General features: G+C 45.0%; 1 protein-coding gene across 4 annotated transcripts in view; it reads left to right on the forward strand.

Moving 5' to 3' along the window:
• Positions 1–15,230, forward strand: part of LOC143983109 (uncharacterized) — a 175,875-nt gene that overhangs the window by 126,367 nt on the left and 34,278 nt on the right. For all 4 annotated transcript variants that reach the window (XM_077482399.1, XM_077482397.1, XM_077482400.1 and 1 more), the window contains one exon: positions 10,476–10,539. In XM_077482399.1, coding sequence (XP_077338525.1) covers positions 10,476–10,539 — 64 coding nt within the window. The remainder of the gene's footprint in view (positions 1–10,475; positions 10,540–15,230) is intronic.

Here is a 15,230-nt window from a genome sequence, read left to right on the forward strand (position 1 = left end):
TGTTCTTTGGTGTGGGTCTTTGAGGTACGCTTGCCAACGAGCTGCATGGCAGGTCAACATATGTCTGGTCAAGCATGTGGTGCCGAAGTGGCTGATGTTTTGGCCATGCGAGATACGATTGAGACATATGTTGCAAATAGCAGCGGTGCGATCTGATGCACTCGTCTCAAAAAAGACCCACACCAAAGAACTTTTAGAATAACGCGCAGAGGCAGCGCCCTGCACAGGCGGAGCTCTGCGGTGTGATTCAGTCGGTGTGCTGCCCCTAAGCTGGCCCCCGGGGGGCATCCTGCCTCGTTGGACATGTGCCTCCTCCTCCTCCTCCTCTCTTCTACCAAGCACCCACGTGGAGTCAGTGCCCTCATCATCCCCTCCCTCTTCATCGCTGTAGCAAACCTGGCAGTATGCTGCAGCTTGTGGAACATGACTGCCAGATTGCTGTCCTTCTTGAGCATCCCCTCTCTCTGCATTCACGCTACTGCCTTCCTCTAGCTGAGTGTCATCACCAGAACCTACAAAACACTGGGCATCCTCCTGGAGCATGTACCCAACACTGTGCTCAAAGAGTTCAGGAGACTCCTCAGGAGGACGTGGTGGGTCTAGGGAAGGAGTCACTGATGATGACATTGAGATGAGGGAAGACGATGCGCTGGCAGCTGCTTTGCTAGTACCCTGAGACTGGGTGAGAGAGGATGAGGAGGATGAAGAGGGCTTGGTCATCCACTCTACCAAGTCGTTGGCATGTTGCGGCTCAACATGTGCAGCTGACGAAAAGGACAAGCATGTCCCATGGCCACGTGCTGATGAGGATGCACCGCGTCCACGACCAGCACTGTTGTCTCTAGACACAGAGCCTGCTTGCCCTCTTTTATCGGCTCGCGCCTGTCTGCCTCTCCTTGCTGGCCTTCCAGACATGGTAATAGCCTGAAGGGAGTTGGGTAAAACAGCAATTGGGTAGTGTATATTGTGCTGGAGGCACACAACACCCACTAACTCTTGCAGATGCCTTTATTATAGAACACCAGCAATAAGGGGTAGATAAAGGGGTATACTGTACTGGAGGCACACAACACCCACTAAGCCCTGCAGATGGCTCTATTAGAGAACAGCAATAAAGGGTAGATACAGGTGTATATTGTGCTGGAGGCACACAACACCCACTAACTCCTGCAGATGCCTTTATTATAGAACACCAGCAATAAAGGGTAGATAAAGGGGTATACTGTACTGGAGGCACACAACACCCACTAAGCACTGCAGATGGCTCTATTAGAGAACAGCAATAAAGGGTAGATAAAGGGGTATACTGTACTGGAGGTACACAACACCCACTAAGCCCTGCAGATGGCTCTATTAGAGAACAGCAATAAAGGGTAGATAAAGGTGTATATTGTGCTGGAGGCACACAACACCCACTAACTCCTGCAGATGCCTTTATTATGGAACACCAGCAATAAAGGGTAAATACAGATGTATACTGTGCTGTGCTGGAGGCACACACAACTTCCAATAACTCCTGCAGATAGCAGATGGCTCAAATAGAGAAGAGCTATGTAGGTGGATATAGCGGTGTGTACTGGGTACAGAGCACGCAGACAGCACGCACAAGCTCCTAACACTGACTGCAAGCTCTATTATAAAAGATAGATATATCGCTAGCTATATGGGTGAATATAGCGGTGTATACTGTGGTCAGGGCACGCAGACAACAACCACTACAGAAGAGCAAGATCGAAAAATCAGCCGATAATGATCGGTGTATACTGTGTTGAAGGTACACAGAGCACCCACTAACTGCTTCAGACGCCAACACACTACACAAGGCCGCCGCACTGGCGGCCTTATATAGTGTGGGGCGTGTACTACACAGCCTGGGCTATGATTGGCCACAGGCATCCTGCCTGTGGCCAATCATGGCTCTCCTCGCTGCCGGCGCTGTGATTGGCCAAGCATGCGGGGTGACAGTGCATGCTTGGCCAATCATGAGCCAGCAATGCACTGCGCCATCGCAGTGCATTGTGGGCCGTGAGCGCCACACGAACGGCCCATAATGTTCGGAATTCGCCGAACGGGCGAACAGCCGATGTTCGAGTCGAACGTATGTTCGACTCGAACACGAAGCTCATCCCTACTAGCAACATTGTATTGTAATTTTTTGTATTAACACTTTCATATGGAATATTTTATCAATACTTTCATATAGATTATTTGCATTGTTTATAGTTGGTTTGAGATAAAACAATATTTTTAATACTGCCGATATTGTGTATATTTTAAAACTTTTTGATGACATTGGGTATAGCTTAATTATGCATGACTATTCATGAGTATACTTAAAAAAAAATCCTAGTATCCACCATAAAACTGTAAGGCTGGATGTTTGTAGCCGAAAGCTCGAGGTGTCTCACACCCCTATATAAGAACACACACACTTTATATCGAGCACCCTTTTTAACAACAATTTTTGAGCAACAAAGGATGCATTGCACCTTAAAGGGGCAGCTGATATTTTGAAGTGTTGGTATTTAGAAGGATTAATATCCTTTTAGATATAAGGCAAAGAGCAGCGCAATCCATTGTTGGACTATACTGAGAAATGTTTGGGAGGAAGGAATTCTCGACAAAATTGCAAATTTTCACTGGAATCAGGATCTTAGTTGAAAAATACTGTATATTTGAGTAGGAGGAAAAAAATCTTCTTTGTTGATAAATGGGCCTTATGCCGCATACACACGACCAGACTTTCCGGTAGAATAGGTCCGACGGAATCATTCCGTTGGAATTTCCGATCATATGTGGGATAAGCCGATTGTTTTTCTTTTTAAGATTCTGAAATAGAACATGTTTCAAATCTAAAGAGATGTTTTAAATGCGCCCTATTGAACACCATTCCGCACCACTTGGACCGATCACCTATGGTTATAAATATTATGGTAATAATATACCTTCAAGCAGCCACTTTTAAAAAAAATCAGCATGAAAAAACAATATTAAAAAGTCCCAAATAAATGTCCTCTTTTAAAATATTGTAGCAGCGCTTTCTGTCCACGTTTAAGTGAAAACACGGAATCTCATATAAAGTCAGTAAATGAGGAAACTATATATCGTAGCAGGGGAGAGGTATATAAAAGTCTTTGCTGTGATCCGTAGAAAGCTTCCACCGAAACGTCACCACGTGCGGCAAAACCTCCCCTATGAGGATGCACTCACCAGAAAACCAGCAATATTGTGCCTTTAGGTATAACAAACTTCTCCACTGCTCCACTTTTACCATCCACTAGATGTCAGTATCATTTACCGAGGGCTCCAGTATAACATGTGAAGGAAATGGAATGACCACATAGTGTAATCCTGTTTCACATATTTATTCATCTCAAAAAAAAAACAAGTACAAGTTAAAGCGGTTGTATACTTGCTGAAGTTTTTTGTTTTTTTTACTCACCTGCAAAGGAAAAGGCATAATGAGCTAGTATGGACCGCATACTAGCTCATTATGAAATACTTACCTTAGAACGAGGCCGGTGCCATTGTCGCAAACCACCATTCCTGGCTTAAGCTGGCGTGGCGTCAACCACCTCTCGGCCTGCCCCTGCAGAGCTGACAAAACATCCACCCCAGTGTGGCTCCTGCCCCCCAAACAAACCAGCGCAAGCACGGCATGGCATCGTTTTGCCTGCGTACTTGCGTAGCCCCTGGAACGCCTACGGAGCACCGCTGGTTCTGAGGACAGAGCACTGGAAGAGGCCATGGAGGAAGAAGAAGAGGAGGGGGTGGAGGAGAGAGGTGTGTCACAACCAATAGTAGCATTTTGGAGGCGTGGTGGCGGAACAACCTCCAACACTACTGCACCTTGTCCTGCATCCTTCCCAGCTGTCAGAAGAGTGACCCAATGGGCCGTGAAAGACAGGTAACGTCCCTGTCCATGCCTGCTGGACCATGAGTCAGCGGTAATATGCACCTTACCGCTGACCGCCCTGTCCAGCGAGGCAAGGACATTGCCTTCCACATGCCGGTAGAGAGCCGGAATCGCCTTCCATGAGAAAAAGTGGCGTTTGGGGACCTGCCACTGAGGAACCGCACATTGTACAAACTCACGGAAGGGGGCCGAGTCTACCAACTGAAAAGGCAGCAGTTGAAGTGCTAGCAATTTAGCCAAGCTAGCATTCAACCGCTGGGCATGTGGATGGCTGGGAGTGAACTTCTTTCGCCGGTCCAGCAGCTGGGGCAGGGACATTTGCCTGCTATAATCGAACGTCTGTGTACTGCTAGCAGAGTGCCCGGAAGCACTTGGCTGTGACACACCTAATTCTACACCTTCATTCCTCTCAGAGCAGGTTTCAGAGAGAACTGAAGGTCTAGTGGGGTTGGAGATGCCAGCTGATGAGGAGCAAGGAGAGGTCCGCTTTGTTCTTTGGTGTGGGTCTTTGAGGTACGCTTGCCAACGAGCTGCATGGCAGGTCAACATATGTCTGGTCAAGCATGTGGTGCCGAAGTGACTGATGTTTTGGCCATGCGAGATACGCTTGAGACATATGTTGCAAATAGCAGCGGTGCGATCTGATGCACTCGTCTCAAAAAAGACCCACACCAAAGAACTTTTAGAATAACACGCAGAGGCAGCGCCCTGCACAGGCGGAGCTCTGCGGTGTGATTCAGTCGGTGTGCTGCCCCTAAGCTGGCCCCCGGGGGGCATCCTGCCTCGTTGGACATGTGCCTCCTCCTCCTCCTCCTCTCTTCTACCAAGCACCCACGTGGAGTCAGTGCCCTCATCATCCCCTCCCTCTTCATCGCTGTAGCAAACCTGGCAGTATGCTGCAGCTTGTGGAACATGACTGCCAGATTGCTGTCCTTCTTGAGCATCCCCTCTCTCTGCATTCACGCTACTGCCTTCCTCTAGCTGAGTGTCATCACCAGAACCTACAAAACACTGGGCATCCTCCTGGAGCATGTACCCAACACTGTGCTCAAAGAGTTCAGGAGACTCCTCAGGAGGACGTGGTGGGTCTAGGGAAGGAGTCACTGATGATGACATTGAGATGAGGGAAGACGATGCGTTGGCAGCTGCTTTGCTAGTACCCTGAGACTGGGTGAGAGAGGATGAGGAGGATGAAGAGGGCTTGGTCATCCACTCTACCAAGTCGTTGGCATGTTGCGGCTCAACATGTGCAGCTGACGAAAAGAAGGACAAGCATGTCCCATGGCCACGTGCTGATGAGGATGCACCGCGTCCACGACCAGCACTGTTGTCTCTAGACACAGAGCCTGCTTGCCCTCTTTTATCGGCTCGCGCCTGTCTGCCTCTCCTTGCTGGCCTTCCAGACATGGTAATAGCCTGAAGGGAGTTGGGTAAAACAGCAATTGGGTAGTGTATATTGTGCTGGAGGCACACAACACCCACTAACTCTTGCAGATGCCTTTATTATAGAACACCAGCAATAAGGGGTAGATAAAGGGGTATACTGTACTGGAGGCACACAACACCCACTAAGCCCTGCAGATGGTTCTATTAGAGAACAGCAATAAAGGGTAGATACAGGTGTATATTGTGCTGGAGGCACACAACACCCACTAACTCCTGCAGATGCCTTTATTATAGAACACCAGCAATAAAGGGTAGATAAAGGGGTATACTGTACTGGAGGCACACAACACCCACTAAGCACTGCAGATGGCTCTATTAGAGAACAGCAATAAAGGGTAGATAAAGGGGTATACTGTACTGGAGGTACACAACACCCACTAAGCCCTGCAGATGGCTCTATTAGAGAACAGCAATAAAGGGTAGATAAAGGTGTATATTGTGCTGGAGGCACACAACACCCACTAACTCCTGCAGATGCCTTTATTATGGAACACCAGCAATAAAGGGTAAATACAGATGTATACTGTGCTGTGCTGGAGGCACACACAACTTCCAATAACTCCTGCAGATAGCAGATGGCTCAAATAGAGAAGAGCTATGTAGGTGGATATAGCGGTGTGTACTGGGTACAGAGCACGCAGACAGCACGCACAAGCTCCTAACACTGACTGCAAGCTCTATTATAAAAGATAGATATATCGCTAGCTATATGGGTGAATATAGCGGTGTATACTGTGGTCAGGGCACGCAGACAACAACCACTACAGAAGAGCAAGATCGAAAAATCAGACGATAATGATCGGTGTATACTGTGTTGAAGGTACACAGAGCACCCACTAACTGCTTCAGACGCCAACACACTACACAAGGCCGCCGCACTGGCGGCCTTATATAGTGTGGGGCGTGTACTACACAGCCTGGGCTATGATTGGCCACAGGCATCCTGCCTGTGGCCAATCATGGCTCTCCTCGCTGCCGGCGCTGTGATTGGCCAAGCATGCGGGGTGACAGTGCATGCTTGGCCAATCATGAGCCAGCAATGCACTGCGCCATCGCAGTGCATTGTGGGCCGTGAGCGCCACACGAACGGCCCATAATGTTCGGAATTCGCCGAACGGGCGAACAGCCGATGTTCGAGTCGAACGTATGTTCGACTCGAACACGAAGCTCATCCCTACTAGCAACATTGTATTGTAATTTTTTGTATTAACACTTTCATATGGAATATTTTATCAATACTTTCATATAGATTATTTGCATTGTTTATAGTTGGTTTGAGATAAAACAATATTTTTAATACTGCCGATATTGTGTATATTTTAAAACTTTTTGATGACATTGGGTATAGCTTAATTATGCATGACTATTCATGAGTATACTTAAAAAAAAATCCTAGTATCCACCATAAAACTGTAAGGCTGGATGTTTGTAGCCGAAAGCTCGAGGTGTCTCACACCCCTATATAAGAACACACACACTTTATATCGAGCACCCTTTTTAACAACAATTTTTGAGCAACAAAGGATGCATTGCACCTTAAAGGGGCAGCTGATATTTTGAAGTGTTGGTATTTAGAAGGATTAATATCCTTTTAGATATAAGGCAAAGAGCAGCGCAATCCATTGTTGGACTATACTGAGAAATGTTTGGGAGGAAGGAATTCTCTACAAAATTGCAAATTTTCACTGGAATCAGGATCTTAGTTGAAAAATACTGTATATTTGAGTAGGAGGAAAAAAATCTTCTTTGTTGATAAATGGGCCTTATGCTGCATACACACGACCAGACTTTCCGGTAGAATAGGTCCGACGGAATCATTCCGTTGGAATTTCCGATCATATGTGGGATAAGCCGATTGTTTTTCTTTTTAAGATTCTGAAATAGAACATGTTTCAAATCTAAAAAGAGATGTTTTAAATGCGCCCTATTGAACACCATTCCGCACCACTTGGACCGATCACCTATGGTTATAAATATTATGGTAATAATATACCTTCAAGCAGCCACTTTTAAAAAAAATCAGCATGAAAAAACAATATTAAAAAGTCCCAAATAAATGTCCTCTTTTAAAATATTGTAGCAGCGCTTTCTGTCCACGTTTAAGTGAAAACACGGAATCTCATATAAAGTCAGTAAATGAGGAAACTATATATCGTAGCAGGGGAGAGGTATATAAAAGTCTTTGCTGTGATCCGTAGAAAGCTTCCACCAAAACGTCACCACGTGCGGCAAAACCTCCCCTATGAGGATGCACTCACCAGAAAACCAGCAATATTGTGCCTTTAGGTATAACAAACTTCTCCACTGCTCCACTTTTACCATCCACTAGATGTCAGTATCATTTACCGAGGGCTCCAGTATAACATGTGAAGGAAATGGAATGACCACATAGTGTAATCCTGTTTCACATATTTATTCATCTCAAAAAAAAAACAAGTACAAGTTAAAGCGGTTGTATACTTGCTGAAGTTTTTTGTTTTTTTTACTCACCTGCAAAGGAAAAGGCATAATGAGCTAGTATGGACCGCATACTAGCTCATTATGAAATACTTACCTTAGAACATCTGGCCCGATCCACGCCGAGGGAGCTGACATGTTCCCTCTGCGTTTCTGTGATGTAAGTGGCCGGAGCCGCGATATCCTCACTCCCACGCGTGCGCGTGGGAGATTTCTATCCGGCAGTGTCTGGCGTCTGCCGGACTTTCAGCCGAGAATCCCCTGTGCGCATGTGCCGCTGCAGTCAGGGGAATATCTCCTAAACCAGGGGTGTCCAAACTACGGCCCTCCAGCTGTTGCAGAACTACACATCCCATGAGGCATTGTAAAACTCTGACATTCAAAGACATGACTAGGCATGATGGGGATTGTAGTTCCTGAACAACTGGAGGGCCGTAGTATGGACACCCCTGTCCTAAACCGTACAGGTTTAGGAGATTATTTTTTTACCTACAGGTAAGCCTTATTATAGGTAAAAGTCCCAAAATTGACTATACAACCACTTTAAGCGTACCAAATGACTAAAATTGCGTACCACTAGCCGAACAACCAGGAAGCTATCCGCTGCTGTACACAGCGGATGATCTGATCTTTTTCGGCAGCCAGAACCATCAACAAGGCACAGTGCACTTTACTTTATGTTTCAAATCTGTCCGACAGACTCAATTCCTATCAGGAAAACCGTTCATCTGTATGCTGGTCCGACGGACCAAATACGATGCAAGGGCGGCTATTGGCTACTGGCTATTGAACTTCCTTTTCTAGTCCCGTCGTACGTCATCACGTTCAAAACAAACAGACTTTCGAACGGACTTTAGTTTGTTTGGAAGTCCATTGGGAAGACCGTTGAACCTTTTCTGCCGGAAAGTCCGGTCGTGTGTACGCGGCATTACATTGAAGAGCTCCTTGAAATTGACTAGTATGGTGTACTTGCATAGCATATGGCATCGTATTTGAATATGTGTACTTGGTATTCCTTTTAATCTGAACCCCTTTCACACTGAGGCCGCGTACACACGCGGGGACTGTTCGCTCAACTTTGTCCGCTGAACAGTGTTTCGGCGGACAGTCCGCTCGTGTGTGGGCTTTCAGCGGACAGTTTCAGCGGACAGTCTGCTGAACAAAGTTTTTCGGAAATTCCGAAAAACTGTCCGCTGAAACTTTGTTTCAGCGAACAGTCCCCTCGTGTGTAGGCTTGTTCGTCAAACTAAGTTCCGCACATGCTCAGAAAGGATTTACACGCCGAAGCTTGCATTGCAGTGTATAGGACGTCGTTTTCTAGTCCCGTCGTACGTGCCATTCACGTCATCGCACACGGTTTCAGCGGACTGTTCGTTCGTCGTGTGTGGGCAAGTCCGTCCATGCTAATTTTGAGCGGACTGTCCGCTGAAACTGTTTGACGGACAAAGTTGAGCGAACAGTCCCCGCGTGTGTACGCGGCCTGAGACAGTTTGTCAGGTGTTTTAGCGCTAGAAATAGCGCCTGTAAAGCAATCATTGCAATAGGTGCTTTCACACCTGGGTGGTGCGGAAAAGTCCTGCAAGCAGCATCTTTGGGGTGGTTTCATTGTAATAAATAGACAGCGCTTCTAAAAGCGCCTGAAAAGCACTTTGGAAATGCTGCAACACGGGAGTTTTGAACCCCTTTGCTTGGGGTTAAAAGCGCTCTGCTAGCACTGCTTAAACAGTAGTAAAGTCCTGCTAGAAAGAGTGGCACTTTACCGCGAATACACAGGTGGCCCCAGTGTTAGGCTGGGTTCATACTGGTATGACATACGCTCTGACTTTGGGAGCTTATGTCGCATGACCTGTGTAAATCAACCATTCCCTATGAGAGCAGTCTTATTTGGTCTGACTTTGAAAAAGGTTCCTGCACTACTTTGGTACGACTTGGTCCTACTTCAGCCCATTGAATATCATTGATGTCGCATCCTTGTCCTAACCATTTTGACTTGTGACATCTGACATGGTGATTACAGCATATAGGTTTAAGTAAAAGGAAATGATCTCACCCTGGGATTGTTTTAATTGGTCAAAGGACAAGTCATCACAAAGTCAGAACAAAATCTTATCTTGTTCATTCAAGACTGATGGAAGTAGGACCAATGTAGGACCCATGTCTCAAGGGGAAAGTAGGATGACAGTCCTACAACAGTCGTGTAGTACCAGTATGAACTCAGCCTTGAAAGAGGTCAAAATACCACTCTATAGATTGGACCCTTGACAGAAACATAACATTGTGTTCCCTGTTCAACAGGAGTACCTCTGGGCATCATGTCAACTTCACCAGTGTGAGTTCATTGCTATTGTACTGTGTTATACTTTTCCTGAATAGAAACACAATGGGGGAGATTTGCTAAAACTGAAGAGTGCAAAATCTGGTGCAGTTCTGCATAGAAACCAATCAGCTTCCAGGTTTTATTGTCAAAGCTTAATTGAACAAACTGAAGTTAAAAACTGACTACCATTCACAGCTGCATCAGATTCCAAGCACTCCAGTTTTAGTAAATTCCCCCTAATGTGTTAAAATGACATGTTTGAAATTAAATAATGTTTATTTGCAACAAAACTCTGAAAGTGAACCTTGAGCATACGCTTAAAGTTTCATTATTTTAAAGGTGTTGTTCGGATCCAGAAGTCTCTCAAGCGAAAGAAAAGAGATACATCTACAATGGTCACAGAGTAAGTTCTCCAACTAATAAGGTAGTTTCAATTGCCACAATTTTTATTTCATTTTATTCTTTTTATTCAGTTACGTGCTCTGTAAACGTTTGTTTAAAAACCTTGTATACCAGTCTATAGAAAAAGGTAAGAAGGTCTGGAAGTACAATGACCAAGTCAGGAGATGCATTGCATAACCTACTTCCTAGTTAAGAAAAGGTTTAGATATGCTCATATTAATTTATTATGGCCATTGGAATGAATGAACACCTAAGCGTGCTCAGCGTTTAGGCACGCAGCATTCCTCTTCTAATATGACTGTAAATACCTATGTGCGCATGGCTTACATAGAGGTACATTTACAGGCTGAATAAAAGAAATCATCAAGTGCCTGTAAAAGCGGCATTTTTTACTCTCTGTGTGCATGTTCCTATACGTAAGAAAGCGAAAGATTTACCATTTATTTCTCTCCACAGTATTACAGGCAAAATTGTATAGTGTGATCCAACCTGGAAGGCTTTAAAACACGCTAGAGTTTCCCAAAGAATCTGTGAAATGTTTCTACAGCCTACTCCACACACATACAATATAAAACTTACATTTGTATATAGGTTTAAGTCCATTGCCTTAATTTCTTTGTAATATTGTTTTGAACTGCTGTCAAAATATTTTATAGCACCCTATGATTCCTTGAATTTCCTCCATACAAAAACCATGTGAGCTAATGACGTGGTCACTATATAAAATGCAACCACACGTACTGCTATGCCAAAGTTACTTAATAGACCATTTCCTCCTTTTTCGCCCACTCTACAGTACTGTATACCGTGCACAATCACAATGAGAAGAAAGTAATGCAATTTTCCAATCAGTTTTTAAAACATTTTGCTCACAGTATGAGGAAGTATCCTCAAACATATGACTCTCAAGCAATCCCTTGGTGTTTGGATGGCTATGACTAATACAAATAACAATGTGACTTAACTACTTCAGCCCCGGAAGGTTTTACCCCCTTCCTGACCAGAGCACGTTTTACAATTTGGCACCGTGTTGCTTTAACTGGTAATTGCATGGTCATGCAATGCTGTACCCAAACTAAATGTGCGTTGTTTTTTTTCCCCACAAATAGAGCTTTCTTTTGGTGCTATTTGATCACCTCTGCGTTTTTTCTGTTTTGCGCTATACACAAAAAAAGAGCGACAATTTTTTTTTTTACTTTTTGCTATAATAAATATCCCCAAAAATGTTTTTAAAAACAAATTTCTTCATCAGTTTATGCCAATATATATTCTTCTACATATTTTTGTTTTAAAAAAATCGCAATAAGTATATATTGATTGGTTTGTGCAAAAGTTCTAGCATCTACAAACTATGGGAAAGATTTATGGCATTTTTATTATTATTTTTTACTAGTTTAGCACTGACCCCCGAAGGAGCTGCTGGTTTTATTGGGCTTACTGTTACCTTCTTGACTGCTTCTCCGTATAGGGGTTCCCGTGGTAGATGGCCCAAAGAAATGTGGAAACTGACACTGAATCTTCTTTTGGGTTATTTATTTGAAACAGAAATAGAGTCTCTCAGTTTAGGGTAGAGGGTTAGGAGATCCTAATACTTGCTAACTAGCCCCACAGTCCTTGTACTTTAAAAATTCTTTTAAGCAGAGGGAAAAAAACAGTCTCTATAATTGCTTTACCAATAAAACCAAGGATCAGACAAGGTTAGTGTTTTCCCTTTAGCATCCACCGTAGTGATGAAATAGACAACATTGTCATATCCCCCTAGCAGGGGAACATGCTTGTTTCCTAAAGGGCTTAGGTACTTTAAAGTAGTCCCACACATCACTGGCATACCAATGCTCTCGTTTTTTCTCAATTTCTTGCATAATTTCCTTGGGAACATAAGGGAACTCCAAACCGTATTCTGTAGCCACCCACTTGCTCAGTAGCCGCTGGGACCGTGCAAGCCTAGGCAGAGCTTGAGCACTTACATCCCCAGGAGGCACACAAGAGTTTGGTGATTTATGCACCATGGCAAATGACATGTTCTTAGATTCAGACAAACTAAAATTTTTAGGCAAAGTCAAATCAATGGTTGTAGGGGTTCCAGCCCGAGGCAATGCACTCCCCGAATTTAGGGCTAACCAGACAGAAACATTGCAGGTTGCGGCCACATCATCTGCATTGGCCCACAATATCTCTTGGACAAAATCTCAAACAAATCGTCATCCCGCAACTCCTCTGCTGGCAAATAGTTACATACAGTCCCACTTAATACAATTTCCCCAGATTTCTTACCCGTATCTGCAGCAGATTCCTTGGGAACGATCTCCTTTCCCCAATCCGATCCAGGCAAGTTTTGGGATGGACTTCTACTGCGGCCGCAGGAGGCCTTGACATTTCTTCGAAGCAGGCACAATAACTGTAGTAGTGATGGACGAAGCAGTGTCCATGACGTCCGAATACAGTTGCTGGGCCTCTCCCTTCAGATGAGACGGCACCGGACCACCTTTGGATCAATAGGCCCCGAAATCCATTCAGGCCTGCAGTTGCGTTGCCTCTGGCTAGCCAGCCCCAAGACTCAAAATGCATGGTTCCGCACCCCAGGCCAGGAGGACCATGGGGCTGGGTCAGGAGGACCATCCGAATCGAACAGGATGAAAATAATCTCCGGAACCCCGAAGCACGTGATGTCAGTACCTTAAATACCACCTCCTAGAGAACACTCCCATTGAGCTGGTTCCGAAAGAACAGTGGCATTCAATACACCCAGCTAAACTGCGTTCTTACTCTTGCCGGCGGTGACAGCGACACCTGCGGTCAAGGAGAACCCAGTGCAACCCAGCTGGACTGGTATTGAGACCAGAAATTTAGAAAATTAAGCCCAAAACCCAACTGTGGTTTAAGGAAAATTAACTTTGAAAAACATATAGCGTCTACTCATTAGGAGCCAGTGCTACACTAGTAATTGTCGGTGATCTGCGATTTTTAGGCAGATCGGACACTTTTGAAACATTTTTCGGACCATTGACATTTATACAGTGATCAGTGCTATAAAAATGCACTGATTACTGTGTAAATGACACTGGTAGGGAAGGGGTTAACACCAGAGGGCGATCAAGGGGTTAAATTTGTGTTCCCTCAGTGTGTTCTAACTGTATGCGGATAGGACTGAGTAAGAGAGGAGACATTTTGCTGTTCCTACATAGTAGGAACAAACAACATGTCTCCTCTCCTCTGACAGCACAGGGATTTGTGTGTTTACACACACAAATGCCCATGCTGGCGCAAGTGCACGCGACCACACATGGCTGGTGGCGATCACGACCGCCGGCCACACGCGAGCCTTCTGGCGGCTCTTAAAGGAGCACCGTATATATACAGGGTTTTGGGCAGCGGTGCCATTGTGCCGCAGTATATGTACGTGAGCCGGTTGGGAACCAGTTAAAACATACCTGCCTCCAACCCTCCTAAAGAACACCTCCTTGTCTGTGTTCCCAGCCACTGTCCAGAGTTTGGGGACACATGACATTCCTCCCACACTCCCTAATTCTGCAATTTGTGCCTTAAGGTGTTCCCATACCCACAACAGTAAAATCAGTCTATATATGCAGTAAAGCATGCTTGTTATACTCATTGTGGAATCTAAGGAGTTAATCCTCCGCCTTGTGTAACAAGAATGTTTGATTCTGTCCCCTCTGATCTGATTGGGAGGGTCCATGTGATTAGCACAAGGCCAAACAGTACTGTCCAGACAGAGGGTCAGGGATCCTGCAGCCTCATAGGACAGTTATAGGAGAATGAAAAATCCTCCTACAAGCTTTAACCAGACACTGATAGAAGTCACAAAACTTCTATATATCGCTGAAATGAAAGGGTATTTATCAGTTTATATTTACTAAAATAATCGCATTTTCATGTTCTGGGTACTGTGGGAGACCAGATATAGTGAATGCAGGGTCCTGGGTTTAGTAACACTTTAATGTGCAATCACCAAACCTCAATGCTGTGCCGTCACATAAGAGTTGGGGATGCCTACCAATTCTTTAGGAAGATGTTGCTGCAATAGCGACAGGTTCTTAAAGTGGGGCAATAAACCGTACCAAATTTGCTGCATGTGTCAGTAATGTTTTCAACTGACAAATACTTGCCTGAATTAGGCACAGGTAATTCTTAAGAAAGCTACCATCAGAAAACTGTCACTAAGACTTTATTGCAGTGGTGGCTGGTGCTCAAAAATTTTGGGGGGGGGGTGCAAAAAGTTTTTGAAAAAAATCATCAATTGCAGCCACTGTGCCCATCAAACGCTGCCACTGTGCCCATCAAATGCTGCCATTTTAGCCAATCGGGAAACAGGTCTCACTGACCTGCCTCCAGATTGGTGGGGAGGCAATGTGGTGTGGAAATAGTGAATATTCATTCACTATGGTCATACAATTGGGTGGGATCAGGGCGCACTCTCTGCGTCCTGAGCCCACCCTTTTTTGAAGCCTATTAGAGCTTCTGGCTCTAATCAGGTGCTTCAAAAAAATATATACCCCCTCCTCCCCCGGCCATAGGAGTCCAAGCGGCTGGCGTCCTGAAAGGGGCTGGAAGCATGGATAGGGAGGCGGTAGCAGGGATGGAGGGGGGGGGGGCGCCACAGCTTTATTGAATTCCCCATAATTTGTTTTTTACTTAAATGTTTGGAATTTCTAAGAAATAAAAAGGGATCTA

Source organism: Lithobates pipiens, unplaced genomic scaffold, assembly GCF_037356315.1.
Source record: "Lithobates pipiens isolate NorthernLeopardFrog02 unplaced genomic scaffold, aLitPip1_a1.2 Scaffold_16, whole genome shotgun sequence".
Lineage (NCBI taxonomy): Eukaryota > Metazoa > Chordata > Amphibia > Anura > Ranidae > Lithobates > Lithobates pipiens.